Raw genomic sequence first — 27,016 nt, forward strand, 5'->3', positions numbered from 1 at the left:
CACCTTAACAATTAGATGCCGATTTCAACCTCCACAAGCTTCAAAGAAAAGTACCTAATATAATAAGTACTTGATCAACACACAAGCTAAGTGGACTCATACTAACACTTACACATGAGCATTTAATGACTTAATGTATTAAATCGCCCATTTATACCAAAACCTCCCAATTAAAGTTAAGACCACCACTAATCACTTTAAAGCTAGTGATTAAGGTCCAACAACACCAACTAATACATAATTAGGGTAATTCATACCCATCTTTCCAAACTAGGTCAATTTATTACCCAAATAACCATTTTAAGACAACACACCCATTTCGGGTCATCCACTAACTAACCAACACCCATTTACTAAATAACTAGGTGTGTTAGCAATTAACTCACCAATTAGGGTTCATAAACATCATTTAATACTTTGAAACCCTAGACTAGTCACCAATTAGTATTCAAGACTCAATTTTACCCAAGAACACCCAAAATCACCAATAATGGGTTTTGTGTTCATCATTTACTCAAACCCTAACCCTTACACTAAATCAAAGTAAGGAAAATAAAATTAGAACATACCACAACTACCACAACGAAGCTAGAGATAAGATGAACGACTTTAATGCTTGAACTTTAACCCAAAACAAGCTCCTTCCTCTTGGATTTAAGCTTTCTCTCTCAAAAATCACAATCTCTCTCTAGGATTAAAGTTAAAGTGATAAGGTTGTTGATAATGGACTAATGGTGCTCCACAAACTGACCTATCTGTCTTTAACCAGTCCATAAGTGAATTTACCAAAATGCCCATCAAAATATCTGATTTAAAAAGCTAGAACCCGGCTACAGTAAGGGGTGTGCGGCGCGCTCCCTTTTGTGTGCGCGGCGCGCACTAGGCTCAGCTCGCTCAGTGACTTCTGTTTAACTGCACAACATCGCCCACACTCTATGTAACATAATTACACTGCTGTACAAACTGATTAGGGTCTTACAACTCTCCCCCACTTATTCGGAGCGCGTCCTCGCGATCCAAGCCGCATGACAAGAGGGAAGATAAACTAACACGAATTCTTCGGGCTCCCAAGTAAACTCAGAACCCTTACTATGATGCCATTGAACTTTAAAAGTCCTAACCTCTTTATGCCTCAACCTTTTGACCTACTCATCGAGTATGGCAATCGGCTCCTCAATATACTCTAACTTATTGTTTAGCTCAATTTCATCTAACGGCACCCATGATGAATCATCCGCAAGACACTTACGGAGATGGAAAACATGAAATGTATTATGAATCCCCGCAAGCTCTTCGGGTGATTCCAAACGATACGCGACTTCACCAACACGAGCTGAAACTTTAAAGGGACCAATAAACCGAGGAGCTAACTTTCCCCGTTTTCGAAATCAAATAATACCCTTCCATGGCGAAACCTTAAGCATCACCATATCGCCTTCTTGAAATTCGATCGTTCGTCTACGTTTGTCGGCATACGACTTTTGTCTATCTTGAGCCTTTCTCAAATGTTCTCGAATAATATCAATCTTGTTATTCGTCTCTAAAATCAAATCGGTACTCCCGATTTCTCTTTGACCCACTTCTCCCCAACAAATGGGAGTTCGACACCTCCGCCCGTAAAGCATCTCATAAGGTGGCATCCCGATACTAGTATGATAACTATTATTGTACGAGAATTCCACCAAAGGCAAATGCTCATCCCAACTACCATCGAAATCAATAATGCACGCCCGTAACATATCTTCCAAAGTTTGGTTCGTACGTTCGGTTTGACCTTCCGTTTGAGGATGATACGCCGTGCTCAACTTCAATTGTGTACCCATATCCTCATGAAACTTTTCCCAAAATTGAGATGTAAAATGGGTATCTCGATCCGAAATAATAGATATAGGAACCCCATGTCGAGCGACCACTTCCTTGATAAACAACTTAGCCAAGGTCTCCGACGATATCGCTTCTTTAATGGGAAGAAACAAAGCACTTTTCGTCAACCGGTCAACTATCACCCAAATCGTATCTAATTGGGTTCTCGCCGTCTTAGGTAACTTTGTTATGAAATCCATGGTAATGTGCTCCCATTTCCATTTCGGAATTTCTAACGGTTGCAATTTACCATACGGCTTTTGGTGTTCGGCTTTTACTTGCAAACACGTGACGCATTGCTCAACATACTTCACAACATCACGCTTCATGCCCGGCCACCAATAATCTTTCTTCAAGTCAAGATACATTTTCGTCACGCCCGGATGAATGGAATATTTTAACTTATGTGCTTCATCAAGTAGCACTCATCGGTAATCACCCATCTTAGGCACCCACACCCTTCCTTGGAAAGACAACAAACCACGTGGACCCATAGTAATAAACTCCGATTGGCCCACGATTCGCTCCGTATGCTTGTTTTGAACATAAGCCTCTATTTGAATCTCACCAAGCTTTTCAAGAAAATCGTTGATAATAATCAAACGTAACGATCTAACTCATATCGCCGGATGTTGACTCTTTCGACTCAACGCATCCGCGACCACATTCGCCTTACCCGGATGATAAAGTATTTCACAATCGTAGTCTTTCACCACATCCATCCACCTACGTTGGCGATAATTCAAATCTCGTTGATTAAAGAGATGTTTCAAACTCTTATGATCCGAATAAATCGTACACTTGACACCATACAAGTAATGGCGCCAAATTTTCAACGCATGCACAACCACCGCCAACTCAAGATCATGAGTCGGATACCTCGTTTCATGTTCCTTTAATTGTCGAGAGGCATAAGCGATGACTTTACCTCTTTGCATTAGAACACACCCGAGACCATTTAAGGAAGCATCACAATAAACCACCATGTCTTCAACACCTTCCGGTAACACTAACACCGGAGCTTGACACAACTTCTCTTTTAACAATTGAAAAGCAATTTCTTGCTCGTTCTCCCAAACAAACCTCGCATTCTTCCTTGTCAATTTCGTCAACGAAGAAGCGATCTTAGAAAAGTCTTGGATAAACCAACGATAATAACCGGCCAATCCGAGAAAACTTCGGATTTCCGTAGGCGTAGTCGGTTGCTTCCAATCCTTCACCGTCTCGATCTTCCCCGGATCTACTTGGATACCGCTTTCATTCACAATATGACCAAGGAATTGAACTTCCCTTAGCCAAAACTCACATTTGGAGAACTTTGCATACAACTTCTCCTTTCTTAACGTCTTCAAAACTTCACGCAAATGACGTTCATGTTCGTTCGTACTTTTTGAGTAGACTAGTATGTCGTCGATGAACACTATTACCGACTTGTCTAACATAGGTTGGCACACTCGGTTCATAAGATCCATGAATGCCGCCGGTGCATTCGTAAGACCAAAGGGCATAACTACAAACTCATAATGCCCGTAACGCGTTCGAAAAGCCGTTTTCTCTATGTCTTCCTCATGGACCCGCATTTGGTGATAGCCGGACCGTAGGTCGATCTTAGAGAAATACGTTGCACCTTGAAGTTGATCAAATAAATCGTCAATCCTAGGTAATGGATAACGATTCTTGATCGTCACTTTATTCAACTCACGGTAATCAATGTACATACGCATACTACCATCTTTCTTCTTCACAAATAACACCGGAGCAACCCATGGCGAAGCACTCGGTCGAATAAAACCCTTCTCGAGCAACTCTTGGGTTTGATTTAACAACTCTTGCATTTCCGTTGGTGCTAAACGATAAGGAGTTTTAGCAATGGGAGTAGCTCCCGGAACCAACTCAATACGAAACTCAACTTGTCTTTCCGCCAGAACACCCGGTAATTCGTCCGGAAAAACGTCTTCGAATTCACTAACAACCGGAATTTCACGAATAGGTGGTGGCTCATTACGAGTATCAACAACATGAGCAAGGAAAGCCATGCCACCACTAACAACAAAACGACGTGCCCGTGCAAAAGTGCATATCGGCACATGTCTCCTTCGCTTATCACCATGAATAATTAACTCTCCCCCACTTAGGGTCTTCACACGAATAAACTTATCATGGCATGCAATATTGGCTCTATAACGATCGAGCCAATCCATACCAACGACAATATCAAAGTCGCCCAAGGTCATTGGAATAAGATCAATTTTAAAGGTTTCGGCACCAAAAACAACATCACAATTTTCACACACATCAACCACTAGCACCGTCTTGCCGTTCGCTATTTCGACTTCTATCGGACGACTTAACTTAGGTAACGGTCTATTAAGTTTAGGCACAAATTTAGGAGACACAAAAGACAAATTTGCACCGCTATCGAAAAGAATCCTCGCCGGATTAGAATTAACCATGAAAGTACCTGAGACAACTTCGTTCGATTGTTTGGCTTCATCATTAGTCATCAAGTAGTTGCGACCCCTAGCCGTACCCGCCGCCTTCTCTAACTGCTTCACATTGTCATTTCACAAGTCGGGACACTCCGGCTTCTTATGCCCTTCTTTGCCTCAATTAAAACAAGTGACTTTGTTTTCGGAAGATGGTTTCGGACACTCACGAGCCATATGACCCGGTTGCCCACAATTGTAGCACGTATAAGAAAACCCACCGGTAGTGCCCTTCTTTGCACTATTGACACTTTCGGCCCCCCTCTTGCTCTTGCTCTTCTTGCTTGAGGCGTTAGAGTAACTAAAACCTTCAAACTTTCTTTTGGAAAACATGAAATCACTCTTTCTTGGAACCTCCGGCTCAAAACCCCGAGCTAACTCAAACAATTCATCAAAAGTCTTAGCCATACCCCGACTAATCTTCCCCTTGTACTCATCATTCAAAGTACGGTAGAAATCCTTCATGAGCTTATGATCATCACGAACATATTCCGGGCAAAAACGAGTCTTTGCCAAGATGTAGACTTGAGGGTAACCAAATCCATGGAACCTTGTTGCAAATGGTGCAACTCGTCCTGGATTCTATCGAGGTCGGAAGAAGTTCGGTATTCTTTGAAAAACTCTTTCTTGAAGTCTTCCCAAGTCAAACCCATACATTGTTCTTCACCATACAAGTTGATTTTATCGTCCCACCACAACCTAGCTTCTTCGCGTAACATGCTAGAACCATACCTCGTCTTCTTTTCGGGAGGACATTCCGCGGTAAGAAAAGCTCCCTCAATATCGGAGATCCAACATGTACTTTTTAAAGGATCCCGCACCCCATTTAACATCGGGGGTTGAGCATTCTTGAATTTCTTGTAGTGGAAGTCCCGCCTTCCTTCGCCTCCTTCACCGCGAGGATAGATATTCCTAGCGTCAAGGGCCTCTTCGATAGTGGCCTCCATTCGTTCATTAATTAGATCGATTATTTGCTCATCAACCGAATCTTGAAAGACCTTTCGGACGTCCGTAAGAAAACCCGCTTTTAACTTTTTAAAGACGGCCTGAACCTTGGCCGAAAACTCGGCGTCCTCGCTTGTACTTCCGTTATCATGATCGGGACCGTTTCTCGTCTTCATTCTATAAAACGAAATAGGTTAAACCACAAAAACGAAAGGACAATTACATGTGTATATACATATATGCCACACTACTCCATCTCGCTCAACAATCGTCGTACATTGCTTGTTTAACACGACTTGCGCCCGTAATAATGGTAGCTAGTCATTACTACACGAGCACGTCGCATTAACTCGCTAGTACAACGCCTATCTCGCTTGATGCTTGCTAAACACAACACAAACAATTAGCACAAGGTTAATTCTCATAAACCAATGCACTAACAATTCCCGATTAGACCCAAAGTCCTACAAGTCCCGCATAAAGCGCTCACACAATAAGGTCAAAGTCTAGGCACCTATCTCAAGTCGCCTAAATCCCTTAGACCATGCTCTGATACCACTTGTAACAACCTAACCCGTTAACCAACCAAAAACGCGGAATAAAAAAAAATTTAAAACTGATCTGGAGGGTGCGCGGCGCGCACCACTGCCTATGCGCGGCGCGCACAAGGCCTGAGACAGTTCTGATCAAAATGTCCATTTTTCGCGAAAAGATCTTCGACTTCCCGACACTTTTAGACCGAACGCTTTTCACAACAAACTTATATATGTAAAACTAACACGAATCATACATAAAAATGATGTTTTACAAGCGGGGCCCACACGACCCTAAATACAAGTTTAATACAAGTTTAGAGTTTCGACAACCAAAAAGTTTAAGTTCCAAACTACACAATGAGCATGGCGTTTGGGATTAAACTACCCAACTACCGGTCAAACTCCAAGAGCTACTAAAGCCAAAAGCGTCCCCTAGTATCAAGCGGGATCTCTAGTCCAATACGATGCCCTTACCTTTGTCCAAAACCAAACCTATAAAATGGTAAACAACGAGAGGGTAAGCAAAGCTTAGTGAATGCAATAATTATACGAATACATATATAATTATACCTACTTGCATACACTTACACAAACCGCAAACATGCTAGCAACACAATTAGCTTATCGTCACATTAACAAGCTATAATCTCCAATACCACAAGCTAGCAACAACCGCATAATAATATAACTCGAAATGATATAATATGCTTACAACACAAGTAACCATGGTCGACCAATAGTACAAGGGAACGGCGCTCGCGAAAACGCCATCGGTGTTCATAACATCCATTAGGGCACTTAACACCTCGCACCACTAACCCCTAGGGTGGCACCTTAACACCTCGGCACATCACCCTGAGTGGCATCTTAACACCTCGATGCAACACTCATTAGTTTACGGAGTGGTGTCTTAACACCTCGACACTACACTCCAATGTGGCATCTTAACACCTCGATGCTACACCCGAGTGGCATCTTAACACCTCGATGCTACACTCTTCACGTGAAACATGGTGTCTTAGCACCTCGACACTACACATTTCACGCTACAACAAATAGATACATTATATACATACGCATATAATTATTCCACTCACCTTAACAATTAGATGACGATTTCGACCTCCACAAGCTTCAAAGCAAAGTACCTAATATAATAAGTACTTGATCAACACACAAGCTAAGTGGACTCAATACTAACACTTACACATGAGCATTTAATGACTTAATGTATTAAATCGCCCATTTATACCAAAACCGCCCAATTAAAGTCAAGACCACCACTAATCACTTTAAAGCTAGTGATTAAGGTCCAACAACACCAACTAATACATAATTAGGGTAATTCATACCCATCTTTCCAAACTAGGTCAATTTATTACCCAAATAACCATTTTAAGACAACACACCCATTTCGGGTCATCCACTAACTAACCAACACCCATTTACTAAATAACTAGGTGTGTTAGCAATTAACTCACCAATTAGGGTTCATAAACATCATTTAATACTTTGAAACCCTAGACTAGTCACCAATTAGTATTCAAGACTCAATTTTACCCAAGAACACCCAAAATCACCAATAATGGGTTTTGTGTTCATCATTTACTCAAACCCTAACCCTTACACTAAATCAAAGTAAGGAAAATAAAATTAGAACATACCACAACTACCACAATGAAGCTAGAGATAAGATGAATGACTTTAATGCTTGAACTTTAACCCAAAACAAGCTCCTTCCTCTTGGATTTAAGCTTTCTCTCTCAAAAATCACAATCTCTCTCTAGGATTAAAGTTAAAGTGATAAGGTTGTTGATAATGGAGTAATGGTGCTCCACAAACTGACCTATCTGTCTTTAACCCGTCCATAAGTGAATTTACCAAAATGCCCATCAAAATATCTGATTTAAAAAGCTGGAACCCGGCTACAGTAAGGGGTGCGCGGCGCGCTCCCTTTAGTGTGCGCGGCGCGCACTAGGCTCAGCTCGCTCAGTGACTTCTGTTTAACTGCACAACATTGCCCACACTCTATGTAACATAATTACACTGCTGTACAAACTGATTAGGGTCTTACATTATACATATTCTCCATATTTCTGGAGATATTTTCACAACTATTCTTATCTGAGATCATTTATCTCTCCATAATATCTGCAACATAAAAGAAACTGTGTTGGTTTCTAAATTCTGAAAAAAATTCAAATATGAATGTTTTGAAGTAGTGTTGGGAACTGAAGCATGAGTTAGTATAATATAATGACACTTGATCAACGTGATTATATTACAGTAATTCATGCTAAGTTTCTAATGGAACGTGATGATTCACAGAACATACCATCATCATGTGCCATTTACACGACTCTTACATTCTACCAAATCTCCAAACATAGTAAGAACATATCTTCTTGATAGTTCTATCTTTCCGGATATTCTGGTAATTTGCCAAATCAAGATCGTACCATTACGATTTCCTTCTTAGAACATTAACTATGTTCATCCAAAACTTCATACCAACTAATTCTGGACCATTATTCGCTTGACTTAAAGCCGGAAAGAGACAACAAAAGTATGAAACTCCGAAATGTAAGGGAGAATATAAAGTCCAATAACAACACATAAATTACAAACCGTGTATATTAATATTTATCGCAACATAAAGACACGGGAGAATTAAAAACACTATAACCCCAAGGGCGAAGTAGAAGAAAACAGATTCCTCCGGTGGAAGTTGGAAAAAGAGAATGATTGTTGCGATAGTAAGGATAAGGACAAGGATTAGAACTGGATTAAGCATTTTTGCAATCTTTTGAAATTGGAATTGAGTAAAGAAGTGGTAAAAACTAATGGAATGGAAAAGGTAAATATATAAGGGAAATATCAGACGTAGTAATCGGGACAGATCATCGCATTTAATTAAAGAGATCCTAATTTCCTTAAATATCTAAGAAACAGATCTTATAGATTTCCAAGATTTTTTTTTTTTGAATCCCTTGAATTCCGGAATTCAACCATGACTGAAATGTCCCGTTCTTATTGATTAAAAACGTTCCATATTAATTGATTTCGTTGCGAGGTTTTAACCTCTATATGAGACGTTTTTCAAAGACTGCATTCATTTTAAAACAAACCATAACCTTTATTTCATCAATAAAGGTTTAAAAAGCTTTACGTAGATTATCAAATAATGATAATCTAAAATATCCTGTTTACACACGACAATTACATAATGGTTTACAATACAAATATGTTACAACAAAATAAGTTTCTTGAATGCAGTTTTTACACAATATCATACAAGCATGGACTCCAAATCTCGTCCTTATTTAAGTATGCGACAGCGGAAGCTCTTAATAATCACCTGAGAATAAACATGCTTAAAACGTCAACAAAAATGTTGGTGAGTTATAGGTTTAACCTATATATATCAAATCATAATAATAGACCACAAGATTTCATATTTCAATACACATCCCATACATAGAGATAAAAATCATTCATATGGTGAACACCTGGTAACCGACATTAACAAGATGCATATATAAGAATATCCCCATCATTCCGGGACACCCTTCGGATATGATATAAATTTCGAAGTACTAAAGCATCCGGTACTTTGGATGAGGTTTGTTAGGCCCAATAGATCTATCTTTAGGATTCACGTCAATTAGGGTGTCTGTTCCCTAATTCTTAGATTACCAGACTTAATAAAAAGGGGCATATTCGATTTCGATAATTCAACCATAGAATGTATTTTCACGTACTTGTGTCTATTTTGTAAATCATTTATAAAACCTGCATGTATTCTCATCCCAAAAATATTAGATTTTAAAAGTGGGACTATAACTCACTTTCACAGATTTTTACTTCGTCGGGAAGTAAGACTTGACCACCGGTTGATTCACGAACCTATAACAATATATACATATATATCAAAGTATGTTTAAAATATATTTACAACACTTTTAATATATTTTGATGTTTTAAGTTTATTAAGTCAGCTGTCCTCGTTAGTAACCTACAACTAGTTGTCCACAGTTAGATGTACAGAAATAAATCGATAAATATTATCTTGAATCAATCCACGACCCAGTGTATACGTATCTCAGTATTGATCACAACTCAAACTATATATATTTTGGAATCAACCTCAACCCTGTATAGCTAACTCCAACATTCACATATAGAGTGTCTATGGTTATTCCGAAATATATATAGATGTGTCGACATGATAGGTCGAAACATTGTATACGTGTCTATGGTATCTCAAGATTACATAATATACAATACAAGTTGATTAAGTTATGGTTGGAATAGATTTGTTACCAATTTTCACGTAGCTAAAATGAGAAAAATTATCCAATCTTGTTTTACCCATAACTTCTTCATTTTAAATCCGTTTTGAGTGAATCAAATTGCTATGGTTTCATATTGAACTCTATTTTATGAATCTAAACAGAAAAGTATAGGTTTATAGTCAGAGAAATAAGTTACAAGTCGTTTTTGTAAAGGTAGTCATTTCAGTCGAAAGAACGACGTCTAGATGACCATTTTAGAAAACATACTTCCACTTTGAGTTTAACCATAATTTTTGGATATAGTTTCATGTTCATAATAAAAATTATTTTCTCAGAATAACAACTTTTAAATCAAAGTTTATCATAGTTTTTAATTAACTAACCCAAAACAGCCCGCGGTGTTACTACGACGGCGTAAATCCGGTTTTACGGTGTTTTTTGTGTTTTCAGGTTTTAAATCATTAAGTTAGCATATCATATAGATATAGAACATGTGTTTAGTTGATTTGAAAAGTCAAGTTAGAAGGATTAACTTTTGTTTGCGAACAAGTTTAGAATTAACTAAACTATGTTCTAGTGATTACAAGTTTAAACCTTCGAATAAGATAGCTTTATATGTATGAATCGAATGATGTTATGAACATCATTACTACCTTAAGTTCCTTGGATAAACCTACTGGAAAAGAGAAAAATGGATCTAGCTTCAACGGATCCTTGGATGGCTCGAAGTTCTTGAAGCAGAATCATAACACGAAAACAAGTTCAAGTAAGATCATCACTTGAAATAAGATTGTTATAGTTATAGAAATTGAACTAAAGTTTGAATATGATTATTACCTTGTATTAGAATGATAACCTACTGTAAGAAACAAAGATTTCTTGAGGTTGGATGATCACCTTACAAGATTGGAAGTGAGCTAGCAAACTTGAAAGTATTCTTGATTTTATGAAACTAGAACTTTTGGAATTTATGAAGAACACTTAGAACTTGAAGATAGAACTTGAGAGAGATCAATTAGATGAAGAAAATTGAAGAATGAAAGTGTTTGTAGGTGTTTTTGGTCGTTGGTGTATGGATTAGATATAAAGGATATGTAATTTTGTTTTCATGTAAATAAGTCATGAATGATTACTCATATTTTTGTAATTTTATGAGATATTTCATGCTAGTTGCCAAATGATGGTTCCCACATGTGTTAGGTGACTCACATGGGCTGCTAAGAGCTGATCATTGGAGTGTATATACCAATAGTACATACATCTAAAAGCTGTGTATTGTACGAGTACGAATACGGGTGCATACGAGTAGAATTGTTGATGAAACTGAACGAGGATGTAATTGTAAGCATTTTTGTTAAGTAGAAGTATTTTGATAAGTGTCTTGAAGTCTTTCAAAAGTGTATGAATACATATTAAAATACTACATGTATATACATTTTAACTGAGTCGTTAAGTCATCGTTAGTCGTTACATGTAAATGTTGTTTTGAAACCTTTAGGTTAACGATCTTGTTAAATGTTGTTAACCCAATGTTTATAATATCAAAAGAGATTTTAAATTATTATATTATCATGATATTATGATGTACAAATATCTCTTAATATGATATATATACATTAAATGTCTTTACAACGATAATCGTTACATATATGTCTCGTTTCAAAATCATTAAGTTAGTAGTCTTGTTTTTACATATGTAGTTCATTGTTAATATACTTAATGATATGTTTACTTATCATAATATCATGTTAACTATATATATAACCATATATATGTCATCATATAGTTTTTACAAGTTTTAACGTTCGTGAATCACCGGTCAACTTGGGTAGTCAATTGTCTATATGAAACCTATTTCAATTAATCAAGTCTTAACAAGTTTGATTGCTTAATATGTTGGAAACATTTAATCATGTAAATATCAATCTCAATTAATATATATAAACATGGAAAAGTTCGGGTCACTACAGTACCTACCCGTTAAATAAATTTCGTCCCGAAATTTTAAGCTGTTGAAGGTGTTGACAAATCTTCTGAAAAGAGATGCGGGTATTTCTTCTTCATCTGATCTTCACGCTCCCAGGTGAACTCGAGTCCTCTACGAGCATTCCATTGAACCTTAACAATTGGTATCTTGTTTTGCTTAAGTCTTTTAACCTCACGATCCATTATTTCGACGGGTTCTTCGATGAATTGAAGTTTTTCGTTGATTTGGATTTCATCTAACGGAATAGTGAGATCTTCTTTAGCAAAACATTTCTTCAAATTCGAGACGTGGAAAGTGTTATGTACAGCCGCGAGTTGTTGAGGTAACTCAAGTCGGTAAGCTACTGGTCCGACACGATCAATAATCTTGAATGGTCCAATATACCTTGGATTTAATTTCCGTCGTTTACCAAATCGAACAACGCCTTTCCAAGGTGCAACTTTAAGCATGACCATCTCTCCAATTTCAAATTCTATATCTTTTCTTTTAATGTCAGCGTAGCTCTTTTGTCGACTTTGGGCAGTTTTCAACCGTTGTTGAATTTGGATGATCTTCTCGGTAGTTTCTTGTATAATCTCCGGACCCGTAATCTGTCTATCCCCCACTTCACTCCAACAAATCGGAGACCTGTACTTTCTACCATAAAGTGCTTCAAACGGCGCCATCTCAATGCTTGAATGGTAGCTGTTGTTGTAGGAAAATTCTGCTAACGGTAGATGTCGATCCCAACTGTTTCCGAAATCAATAACACATGCTCGTAGCATGTCTTCAAGCGTTTGTATCGTCCTTTCACTCTGCCCATCAGTTTGTGGATGATAGGCAGTACTCATGTCTAGACGAGTTCCTAATGCTTGCTGTAATGTCTGCCAGAATCTTGAAATAAATCTGCCATCCCTATCAGAGATAATAGAGATTGGTATTCCATGTCTGGAGACGACTTCCTTCAAATACAGTCGTGCTAACTTCTCCATCTTGTCATCTTCTCTTATTGGCAGGAAGTGTGCTGATTTGGTGAGACGATCAACTATTACCCAAATAGTATCAAAACCACTTGCAGTCCTTGGCAATTTAGTGATGAAATCCATGGTAATGTTTTCCCATTTCCATTCCGGGATTTCGGGTTGTTGAAGTAGACCTGATGGTTTCTGATGCTCAGCTTTGACCTTAGAACACGTCAAACATTCTCCTACATATTTAGCAACATCGGCTTTCATACCCGGCCACCAAAAATGTTTCTTGAGATCCTTGTACATCTTCCCCGTTCCAGGATGTATTGAGTATCTGGTTTTATGAGCTTCTCTAAGTACCATTTCTCTCATATCTCCAAATTTTGGTACCCAAATCCTTTCAGCCCTATACCGGGTTCCGTCTTCCCGAATATTAAGATGCTTCTCCGATCCTTTGGGTATTTCATCCTTTAAATTTCCCTCTTTTAAAACTCCTTGTTGCGCCTCCTTTATTTGAGTAGTAAGGTTATTATGAATCATTATATTCATAGATTTTACTCGAATGGGTTCTCTGTCCTTCCTGCTCAAGGCATCGGCTACCACATTTGCCTTCCCCGGGTGGTAACGAATCTCAAAGTCGTAATCATTCAATAATTCAATCCACCTATGCTGCCTCATATTCAATTGTTTCTGATTAAATATGTGTTGAAGACTTTTGTGGTCGGTATATATAATACTTTTGACCCCATATAAGTAGTGCCTCCAAGTCTTTAATGCAAAAACAACCGCGCCTAATTCCAAATCATGCGTCATATAATTTTGTTCGTGAATCTTCAATTGTCTAGACGCATAAGCAATCACCTTCGTTCGTTGCATTAATACACAACCGAGACCTTGCTTTGATGCGTCACAATAAATCACAAAATCATCATTCCCTTCAGGCAATGACAATATAGGTGCCGTAGTTAGATTTTTCTTCAATAACTGGAACGCTTTCTCTTGTTCATCATTCCATTCAAATTTCTTCCCTTTATGCGTTAATGCAGTCAAGGGTTTTGCTATTCTGGAAAAGTCTTGGATGAACCTTCTGTAGTAACCAGCTAGTCCTAAAAACTGGCGTACGTGTTTCGGAGTTTTTGGGGTTTCCCACTTTTCAACAGTTTCTATCTTTGCTGGATCCACCTTAATACCTTCTTTGTTCACTATGTGACCGAGGAATTGAACTTCTTCCAACCAAAATGCACACTTTGAAAACTTAGCGTACAATTCTTCCTTCCTCAATACTTCTAACACCTTTCTCAAATGTTCACCGTGTTCTTGGTCATTCTTTGAGTAAATAAGTATGTCATCAATGAAAACAATGACAAACTTGTCAAGGTATGGTCCACACACTCGCTTCATAAGGTCCATGAACACAGCTGGTGCATTAGTTAAACCAAACGGCATGACCATAAACTCGTAATGACCGTAACGTGTTCTGAAAGCAGTCTTTGGAATATCATCTTCTTTCACCCGCATTTGATGATACCCGGAACGTAAGTCAATCTTTGAATAAACAGACGAGCCTTGTAGTTGATCAAATAAGTCATCGATTCTCGGTAGTGGGTAGCGGTTCTTGATGGTAAGTTTGTTCAACTCTCGGTAGTCGATACACAACCTGAATGTACCATCTTTCTTCTTGACAAACAAAACAGGAGCTCCCCACGGTGATGTGCTTGGTCGAATGAAACCACGCTCTAAAAGTTCTTGTAATTGGCTTTGCAGTTCTTTCATCTCGCTGGGTGCAAGTCTGTAAGGAGCATGAGCTATTGGTGCAGCTCCTGGTACAAGATCTATTTGAAATTCAACAGATCGATGTGGGGGTAATCCCGGTAATTCTTTCGGAAATACATCGGGAAATTCTTTTGCAATGGGAACATCATTGATGCTCTTTTCTTCAGTTTGTACTTTCTCGACGTGTGCTAGAACAGCATAGCAACCTTTTCTTATTAGTTTTTGTGCCTTCAAATTACTAATAAGATGTAGCTTCGTGTTGCCCTTTTCTCCGTACACCATTAAGGGTTTTCCTTTTTCTCGTATAATGCGAATTGCATTTTTGTAACAGACGATCTCTGCTTTCACTTCTTTCAACCAGTCCATACCGATTATCACATCAAAACTCCCTAACTCTACTGGTATCAAATCAATCTTAAATGTTTCGCTAACCAGTTTAATTTCTCGATTCCGACATATATTATCTGCTGAAATTAATTTACCATTTGCTAATTCGAGTAAAAATTTACTATCCAAAGGCGTCAATGGACAACTTAATTTAGCACAAAAATCTCTACTCATATAGCTTCTATCCGCACCCGAATCAAATAAAACGTAAGCAGATTTATTGTCAATAAGAAACGTACCCGTAACAAGCTCCGGGTCTTCCTGTGCCTCTGCCGCATTAATATTGAAAACTCTTCCGCGGCCTTGTCCATTCGTGTTCTCCTGGTTCGGGCAATTTCTAATAATGTGGCCCGGTTTTCCACATTTATAACAAACTACATTGGCATAACTTGCTCCGACACTACTTGCTCCGCCATTACTCGTTCCGACACCATTTGTTCCTTTCGTTCTATTAACCCCTGGTCCGTAAACCTCACACTTTGTCGCGTTATGACCATTTCTTTTACACTTGTTGCAAAATTTGGTGCAGAACCCCGAGTGATACTTTTCACACCTTTGGCATAGCTGCTTCTGATTGTTGTTGTTGTTGCGGTTATTATTGTTGTTGGGATGATTGTTGTAGTTGCTGTTGCTGTTGTTGTTGTTGTTGTTGTTGGGCCGTTTGTTGTAGTTGCGATTGATGTTGCGATTGTTGGGATAATTGTTGCGATTATTGTTGTAATTGATGTTGTTGTTGTATTGGTGATTCTTATCACCGTTATCCTCCCACTTTCTTTTGACTTGCTTCACATTGGCCTCTTCAGCAGTCTGTTCTTTAATTCTTTCTTCAATCTGGTTCACTAGTTTGTGAGCCATTCTACATGCCTGTTGTATGGAGGCGGGCTCGTGTGAACTTATATCTTCTTGGATTCTTTCCGGTAATCCTTTCACAAACGCGTCGATCTTCTCTTCCTCATCTTCGAATGCTCCCAGACACAATAGGCACAATTCTATGAATCGTCTTTCGTACGTGGTAATATCAAATCCTTGGGTTCGTAACCCTCTAAGTTCTGTCTTGAGCTTATTGACCTCGGTTCTGGGACGGTACTTCTCGTTCATCAAGTGCTTGAATGCTGACCATGGTAGTGCGTACGCATCATCTTATCCCACTTGCTCTAGATAGGTATTCCACCATGTTAACGCAGAACCTGTGAAGGTATGCGTAGCGTACTTCACTTTGTCCTCTTCAGTACACTTACTTATGGCAAACACCGATTCGACCTTCTCGGTCCACCGTTTCAATCCGATCGGTCCTTCGGTTCCATCAAATTCCAAAGGTTTGCAGGCAGTGAATTCTTTGTAGGTGCATCCTACACGATTTCCTGTACTGCTAGATCCAAGGTTATTGTTGGTATGTAGCGCAGCCTGTACTGCGGCTATGTTTGAAGCTAGAAAAGTACGGAATTCCTCTTCATTCATATTCACGGTGTGTCTAGTAGTCGGTGTCATTTCCTTCAAAATAGTCAAATGGAACAAGTTAATCATACAGAATATTAAGAGTAGTTAATAGTATTTCGTAGCATAATATGAACTCATTTATAAAAGCTTTTTCTTCATATTAGCATTTTATAAGTTTAAATTCGGGTAGTACCTACCCGTTAAGTTCATACTTAGTAGCTAATATACAATTCAACTACTACAATTCTATATGAAAAACTGATTATAATAATATTTCGCGTTCAAACTTTTATACAATATTTTACAAACTTACAATACCGTTTATTTTACATAAAGCATGAAATATCGCACACAATAACTTTGATACAAGATAGTTGTGAAGATAATTCTAGCTAGTACACAAGTCGTTCAGCAAAGACAATAAAGACACGTAATTCATACGTCCAGAAACAAGTCATGCATTCTGGTTTTACTAGGATTACTTCCCATCCTTGGTCTTGTGGAACATAACTGTTATGGCCGTTGATAAGACAGCGTGTTGTAACATCGTCAAAAGGACGAGGGTTACGTAATGTCCAACAGTCCCGTAACAATCTAAAAACCTCATTTCTTACCCCAATTACCGACTCCGTCACTTGTGGAAACGTTTTGTTTAATAGTTGTAGCCCGATGTTCTTGTTCTCACTTTGGTGAGAAGCGAACATTACTAATCCGTAAGTATAACATGCTTCTTTATGTTGCATGTTAGCCGCTTTTTCTAAATCACGAAGTCCAATATTCGGATATATTGAGTCAAAATAATTTCTTAACCCGTTGCGTAAAATAGCATTTGGGTTCCCCGCAATATATGCGTCAAAGTAAACACATCGTAACTTATGGGTTTCCCAATGTGCTATCCCCCATCTTTCAAACGAAAGTCTCTTATAAACCAAGACATTCTTGGAACGTTCTTCGAATGTCTTACAAACTGATCTCGCCTTAAATAGTTATGCCGAGGACTTCTGGCCGACTCTAGACAAGATTTCATCAATCATGTCTTCGGGTAGGTCTCTTAAAATATTGGGTTGTCTATCCATTTTGTGTTTTTAAACTGTAAAATAGACAAGAGTTAGATTCATAAAAAAATACTTATTAATACAAGCAATTTTTACATATATCATAAAGCATAAGAACACTATATTACATATATTACACCACACGAATACAACTATCTTATTCCGACTCGCTCATTTCTTCTTCTTCGGTTTTGGTTCGTTTTGCCAAGTTTCTAGGGATATATGATGTTCCCCTAATACGAGCCTTCGTTGTCCACATTGGTTTAGAAAAACCTGGTGGTTTAGAGGTTCCCGGGTCATTGTTACAACTTAAGGACTTCGGGGGTTGACGATACATATAAAGTTCATCGGGGTTGGAATTAGATTTCTCTATTTTTATGCCCTTTCCCTTATTATTTTCTTTTGCCTTTTTAAATTCAGTTGGGGTAATTTCTATAACATCATTGGAATTCTCGTCAGAATCCGATTCATCGGAGAATTGGTAATCCTCCCAATATTTTGCTTCCTTGGCGGAAACACCATTGACCATAATTAACCTTGGTCGGTTGGTTGAGGATTCTCTTTTACTTAACCATTTTATTATTTCTCCCACCGGTTCCGATTCTTCTTCCGGTTCCGATTCTTCTTCCGGTTTCGATTCTTCTTCCGGTTCCGACTCTTCTTCCGGTTCCTCTTCGGGAACTTGTGAATCAGTCCACGAATCATTCCAATTTACATTTGACTCTTCATTATTATTAGGTGAGTCAATGGGACTTGTTCTAGAGGTAGACATCTATCACATAATATCAAACACGTTAAGAGATTAATATATCACATAATATTCATATGTTAAAAATATATAGTTTCCAACAAAAATGTTAAGCAATCATTTTTAAAGAAAACACGGTCGAAGTCCAGAATCACTAATGCATCCTAACAAACTCGATAAGACACACTAATGCAAATTTTCTGGTTCTCTAAGACCAACGCTCTGATACCAACTGAAATGTCCCGTTCTTATTGATTAAAAACGTTCCATATTAATTGATTTCGTTGCGAGGTTTTGACCTCTATATGAGACGTTTTTCAAAGACTGCATTCATTTTAAAACAAACCATAACCTTTATTTCATCAATAAAGGTTTAAAAAGCTTTACGTAGATTATCAAATAATGATAATCTAAAATATCCTGTTTACACACGACCATTACATAATGGTTTACAATACAAATATGTTACAACAAAATAAGTTTCTTGAATGCAGTTTTTACACAATATCATACAAGCATGGACTCCAAATCTCGTCCTTATTTAAGTATGCGACAGCGGAAGCTCTTAATAATCACCTGAGAATAAACATGCTTAAAACGTCAACAAAAATGTTGGTGAGTTATAGGTTTAACCTATATATATCAAATCATAATAATAGACCACAAGATTTCATATTTCAATACACATCCCATACATAGAGATAAAAATCATTCATATGGTGAACACCTGGTAACCGACATTAACAAGATGCATATATAAGAATATCCCCATCATTCCGGGACACCCTTCGGATATGATATAAATTTCGAAGTACTAAAGCATCCGGTACTTTGGATGGGGTTTGTTAGGCCCAATAGATCTATCTTTAGGATTCGCGTCAATTAGGGTGTCTGTTCCCTAATTCTTAGATTACCAGACTTAATAAAAAGGGGCATATTCGATTTCCATAATTCAACCATAGAATGTAGTTTCACGTACTTGTGTCTATTTTGTAAATCATTTATAAAACCTGCATGTATTCTCATCCCAAAAATATTAGATTTTAAAAGTGGGACTATAACTCACTTTCACAGATTTTTATTTCGTCGGGAAGTAAGACTTGACCACCGGTTGATTCACGAACCTATAACAATATATACATATATATCAAAGTATGTTTAAAATATATTTACAACACTTTTAATATATTTTGATGTTTTAAGTTTATTAAGTCAGCTGTCCTCGTTAGTAACCTACAACTAGTTGTCCACAGTTAGATGTACAGAAATAAATCGATAAATATTATCTTGAATCAATCCACGACCCAGTGTATACGTATCTCAGTATTGATCACAACTCAAACTATATATATTTTGGAATCAACCTCAACCCTGTATAGCTAACTCCAACATTCACATATAGAGTGTCTATGGTTATTCCGAAATATATATAGATGTGTCGACATGATAGGTCGAAACATTGTATACGTGTCTATGGTATCTCAAGATTACATAATATACAATACAAGTTGATTAAGTTATGGTTGGAATAGATTTGTTACCAATTTTCACGTAGCTAAAATGAGAAAAATTATCCAATCTTGTTTTACCCATAACTTCTTCATTTTAAATCCGTTTTGATTGAATCAAATTGCTATGGTTTCATATTGAACTCTATTTTATGAATCTAAACAGAAAAGTATAGGTTTATAGTCGGAGAAATAAGTTACAAGTCGTTTTTGTAAAGGTGGTCATTTCAGTCGAAAGAACGACGTCTAGATGACCATTTTAGAAAACATACTTCCACTTTGAGTTTAACCATAATTTTTGGATATAGTTTCATGTTCATAATAAAAATCATTTTCTTAGAATAACAAATTTTAAATCAAAGTTTATCATAGTTTTTAATTAACTAACCCAAAACAGCCCGCGGTGTTACTACGACGGCGTAAATCCGATTTTACGGTGTTTTTCGTGTTTTCAGGTTTTAAATCATTAAGTTAGCATATCATATAGATATAGAACATGTGTTTAGTTGATTTTAAAAGTCAAGTTAGAAGGATTAACTTTTGTTTGCGAACAAGTTTAGAATTAACTAAACTATGTTCTAGTGATTACAAGTTTAAACCTTCGAATAAGATAGCTTTATATGTATGAATCAAATGATGTTATGAACATCATTACTACCTTAAGTTCCTTGGATAAACCTACTGGAAAAGAGAAAAATGGATCTAGCTTCAACAGATCCTTGGATGGCTCGAAGTTCTTGAAGCAGAATCATGACACGAAAACAAGTTCAAGTAAGATCATCACTTGAAATAAGATTGTTATAGTTATAGAAATTGAACCAAAGTTTGAATATGATTATTACCTTGTATTAGAATGATAACCTACTGTAAGAAACAAAGATTTCTTGAGGTTGGATGATCACCTTACAAGATTGGAAGTGAGCTAGCAAACTTGAAAGTATTCTTGATTTTATGAAACTAGAACTTTTGGAATTTATGAAGAACACTTAGAACTTGAAGATAGAACTTGAGAGAGATCAATTAGATGAAGAAAATTGAAGAATGAAAGTGTTTGTAGGTGTTTTTGGTCGTTGGTGTATGGATTAGATATAAAGGATATGTAATTTTGTTTTCATGTAAATAAGTCATGAATGATTACTCATATTTTTGTAATTTTATGAGATATTTCATGCTAGTTGCCAAATGATGGTTCCCACATGTGTTAGGTGACTCACATGGGCTGCTAAGAGCTGATCACTGGAGTGTATATACCAATAGTACATACATCTAAAAGCTGTGTATTGTACGAGTACGAATACGGGTGCATACGAGTAGAATTGTTGATGAAACTGAACGAGGATGTAATTGTAAGCATTTTTGTTAAGTAGAAGTATTTTGATAAGTGTCTTGAAGTCTTTCAAAAGTGTATGAATACATATTAAAATACTACATGTATATATATTTTAACTGAGTCGTTAAGTCATCGTTAGTCGTTACATGTAAATGTTGTTTTGAAACCTTTAGGTTAACGATCTTGTTAAATGTTGTTAACCCAATGTTTATAATATCAAAAGAGATTTTAAATTATTATATTATCATGATATTATGAGGTACAAATATCTCTTAATATGATATATATACATTAAATGTCGTTACAACGATAATCGTTACATATATGTCTCGTTTCAAAATCATTAAGTTAGTAGTCTTGTTTTTACATATGTAGTTCATTGTTAATATACTTAATGATATGTTTACTTATCATAATATCATGTTAACTATATATATAACCATATATATGTCATCATATAGTTTTTACAAGTTTTAACGTTCGTGAATCACCGGTCAACTTGGGTAGTCAATTGTCTATATGAAACCTATTTCAATTAATCAAGTCTTAACAAGTTTGATTGCTTAATATGTTGGAAACATTTAATCATGTAAATATCAATCTCAATTAATATATATAAACATGGAAAAGTTCGGGTCACTACAATGACTACGTCAAAAACTATGACGAAACTTATTTTCCTCATTCCACTATTTTGTGATAGCTTCACTCATACGCTTCGAGTAATCGGATCATTTTATCCATATTACTCTATGGTAATAAAATCCTATCTATCAACACATATCCGTCGTGAAAACATATTTATGGTTAGCCATGACGACCTCGATCAAATTTCGGGACGAAATTTCTTTAACGAGTAGGTACTGTGACGACCACGAAATTTCCGACCAAATTTAAACCTAACCTTTATATATTTCCGACACGATAAACAGAATTTGTAATGTTGAATCTCAAAAAGTTTGGAACTACATTCATGTAATCAATTACCCTTTGACCGTGTTCGATGATTCACGAACAATTATGTGTATATAGATATGTATATATAATATATAATATTAACTGAAAACATTAACAAAGTATTAGATATATGATACTTTACATGAACGTATTTGTTTCGATATATTTATCGACAGAATTAAGAGATAATATCAAATGATTGAATTATCAGATACATTATGATATGATTACGGGCCAATGTTATGAGGTCCACTGTGATTTATGAAATCTATTCTTTTTGACAATATTCGGAAAATGGTAAAGTGATCTATAAGTAAGAACTTGGAGTGTAAATAACTTAGATGTTGGATATCGACAAGTTAAGTAACTCGACATTTTTTCATTAAGGTGATTTCATACGTTTATTAAACCTTTGGACTTTATTCCATGCTTCACCAACAGACTGTAATTTAAAAACTTGAAACCTATTATGAATATATATAATTCTACTTTTCTAAAATGTTTTATGATATAACGATTTAAATTAATATTAAATATATTTATACGCGTATTATATGTACATAGTTTTATACTTTTACTATACTTTAACTTTACCTTTACTTTACCTTTACTTTACTTTTACTTTACTTTAACTTTAATAATTCACTTTAATAATTCATACTTTAATAATTCACTTTAATAATTCATACTTTAATAATTCACTTTAATAATTCAAAAATCTATTATAAATAGAATTCAATAGGTTTCATTATTTCATAGAAACTTGAAAATATATTTCTCTAAACTCTCTCAATCGAATTACATATATATATTTACTTAGTATTATTTCAAGATATTATTAGTATACATAAAATACTACGACGGAGTTATATTCAGACGATTTCAAAATAAGTTTTCAAACGGGATAGAGCTAAGGAAATTATGGGTTATAGCTATGGAGGTTATGGGTATTGTTCGAGGGTATTGCTCGTGAGGTCAACCTAACGTTTATCATTTTCGTTGCGTCTACGTACTTTTCTGCAATATTGAATCACAATATTGATACGTGAGCATTCATATCTTATCTTTTATATATTAATAGTGTATCCCTGACTAGTGCTCGAGTATATATGATTATGCATGTTTGTATGCTTAGTTTTGTCGTTAAATAGTTTATGATAAATCACGAATTTGTTACATATGCTACTGAGATAAGGTATATGATATGCATGTCGTTGAAAAGCTAAAGAAAAATTAATAACTTTTCATTTAGAAATCGTGTGGTTTCGATGAACGGATTAAAAGATATGGTCAACTGAATTATTATTAATTTTAATATTATTATTAAAACGATTATTATAATTGTTATCAGTTGATGTTATTACTAAAATTATCTTTATTACTAAAAATTAATATTTTTATTAAAACTATAATTTTATTATTTTTATCATTATTATTATTATCAATATTATTTTATCAAATAAATATGTGTACAAAGATATTTTTACCACACGTAATATAATTACATTAATAATACATACCACTATATTTTTATGATATTAAGTGAATTTTATAAATTTTATTACTTGAGATATATAAAAGTATATTTTTATCATATATGAATTTAAATATAAATTTTTATTTATTAATAAATGACTTGTATTATTTAGTATAATAAGATCTGATAAATATATTTAAATATATAAAACGACTATATATAAGTTATATAATAAACATGAATAGATTTTGGAAGTTATTTTGGGTCAAGTTGACTTTTGTTGACTTTTGCATGTCGGTCTCGAGCATTAGGATTGTGATACACTACGACTTGACCTAAATTGTTAGACATATATTGACCAACATATAAATATATATACTTAATAGAGGTTCGTGAATCCGAGACAAACCCTGTACTTGTTCAGTGCCGTCATATACATAATTGCTACGAAAGACAATATTGTGAGTTTCATTACTCCCTTTTTATATATATTTTTGGGCTGAGAATACATGCACTGTTTTATAACTGTTTTACGAAATGGACACAAGTACTAAAAACATATTCTACGTTGAGTTGTACCACTTTGCATATTTTTCCCTAATAGCTTGGTAACTACCATTTACATGCGGTATTGTAAACGCGAATCCTGTTGATAGATCTATCGGGCCTGACAACCCCAACCGGACTGGACGACCAGTATTCAACGGTTGCACAGTACTTCGTTTCAGTGACTACACTTGGTACAGTGTAGTGAGATTTCATAATAAAGGGAATATGCGACGTTGATTAAATGTTAAGTATGGTTACCAAGTGCTCAACCACTTAGAATATTTTTATTAAAACGTTTATGTATATGAAATCTTGTGGTCTATTACTATTACGGAAATGATTGATTATGATAAACTAATGAACTCACCAACCTTTTGGTTGACACTTTAGAGGATGTTTATTCTCAGGTATTAAAGAAATCTTCCGCTGTACATTAGCTCATTTTAAGGATATTACTTGGAGTCATTCATGACATACTTTGAAAGACGTTGCATTCGAGTCGTTGAGTTCATCAAGATTAATATTAAGTCAATTGTAGTTGGATGTAATATGAAATGGCATGCATGCCATCAATTTTAGATGTAAAGAAAGTTTGTCTTTTAAAAACGAATGCAATGTTTGTAAAACGTATCATATAGAGGTCAAATACCTCGCGATGTAATCAACTATTGTGAATCGTTTATAATGTATATGAACGGGTCCTTACACCCGCCACTGCTAACTCGGGACACTCCACCTTGTGATCTCTTTCTTTACGGTAATTGAAACACACAACGCCATTACCTCTCGATACCGGGCACTCCCAGCACTCGTGACCTCTTTCTCCACAATTGAAACATCTGGAGGCACTAGTATTCGACACTCTTTTCCTTTCGCTACATGTACTACCAATAACACTTCTAGCCTTCTTACTCGAAGTGCTATACGACTTAACCCTTCTCTCACCCGAAGTATCACCGACCATCGTAAAAGTATACGATTCAAAAACCCTTAGCCACAAAAAATAGCTTAGCAAAAGAGTCCACTTTCCCAATGCTAATCTTCCCACGTAAATCATCATTTAGAGTATTACGAAAATCCTCCGTCAACAACCTATCATTATCAGTATACTCGGGGCAAAATCGAGCCTTAGACAAAAAGGTAGCCCTAAGAGTATTTAGGTCCATAGACCCTTGTCGCAAACTTCGCAACTCATCACGCATCCGCGTCAAATAGGCTTGTGTCCGGAACTCCTCAAAGAATTCCTTCTTAAAATCGTCCCACGACAACCCCGGGAACACAATGACCCGTTTTAACATGACCCAAAAGACACTTGCGACCCAAAGTGTTTAAGTTCTACATAAAGCCGAGCATGGTGATTGGGATTGCACTACCCAATCCTAAGTCCAATCTAAAAGCAAGTCTTCTAAAGCAACCCGCCATAGTCCACTAATCCCCGCGCTTACCCTTGCCACCTCTTCTACGTGAATCTATAAAAATGTAAACAACGAGAGGGTAAGCTATAAAGCTTAGTGAGGATAAGCATACTATATAAATACATATGCATAAAATGAATACATATCACCAACACAATTAATAAACACATACCGCATCCAAGTTTACTAGGAAGCTATACAATACGTACCACCATGCCTAATTCGAAAGATAAGCTACAACACAACAACATATATATATATATATATATATATATATATATATATATATATATATATATATATATATATATATATATATATATATATATATACGTCTCCCCAAAATCCCAAGGTTAACCCCTTAACCTCAAACACATGAAGGCCGGCAGAAACCACTTGCGCCTAGTGAATCCGAAACCACACGAGATTCACCACCTTTACCTCAACGACGATATGGTTTGTCGAAACTACACGCGCCCCAGTGAATCCGAAACTACACGCGATTCACTACGCTAAGTCAACAACAATAAGAATGTCTGAAACCACACGCGACATTGTGAATCCGAAACCACACATGATTCACTAGTGAAGCCGAAACTACACGAGAATCACTACCCAAATCACCTCAAAAATAACAGCGGGGTTGACCTACTTGTCAATGTGAATCTGTATCGCCCGAGATTCACTACCCCAAGGGTGGTAACCCAAAACGCACAAACGTGTCCCATGGACCCAAAACTCAAAGAGTCCATCATCTCAGGCACATGTAAAGTGAACCAGATCGCCCAAGGATCACTCTACCCCACTCGCACCCATCCTACGCATACATACGCATATAATATATTTACACTCACCTTAGCGCCTTGATGAATGCAACCAAATAATCTGCAACATGTCAATGGATAGTACCTATTCCATTTATCACATAACAAACAACACAATTAGGGTGGATTACAGACCAACCCAAATTGAAACTTAGTGCAATTTTGACCCAATTCCACTTCCAAGCACAAACTAACCAATAATCACTAACACTAGTGAAAATGATCATAATACACCAATTAAACCAAATCATAAGTGTTAAACACTTATCTTTCTCAAAAACACCTACAAACCCTAATTTTGACCCGTTTTAAAATTAGTCTTCCAAATACACCCAAATGGTTCCAACACTTCCATAATCACTAAACCTAGTGATGAAATCCAATTACAAGTCTTAAACATGGTTAAATCATCAACCAACCCAAAATCCACCAACAAGGGTCAACAACACCAATTACTAGCTCCAAACTTCGATTAAAGAGCTAAATGGGTTTTCTCA

The 27,016-nt window shown here is 36.3% G+C and overlaps 1 protein-coding gene across 1 annotated transcript in view; it reads right to left on the bottom strand.

The window, feature by feature from the left end:
- LOC139901169 (uncharacterized) overlaps positions 1 to 25,244 on the bottom strand; it is a 73,091-nt gene extending 47,847 nt beyond the window's left edge. Inside the window, exon 1 of the mRNA XM_071883905.1 lies at positions 25,064 to 25,244. Coding sequence (XP_071740006.1) covers positions 25,064 to 25,244 — 181 coding nt within the window. The remainder of the gene's footprint in view (positions 1 to 25,063) is intronic.
- Positions 25,245 to 27,016: the final 1,772 nt, after the last annotated feature.

The sequence above is a fragment of the Rutidosis leptorrhynchoides genome, chromosome 1 (assembly GCF_046630445.1).
Source record: "Rutidosis leptorrhynchoides isolate AG116_Rl617_1_P2 chromosome 1, CSIRO_AGI_Rlap_v1, whole genome shotgun sequence".
In the NCBI taxonomy this organism is placed as follows: Eukaryota; Viridiplantae; Streptophyta; class Magnoliopsida; order Asterales; family Asteraceae; genus Rutidosis; species Rutidosis leptorrhynchoides.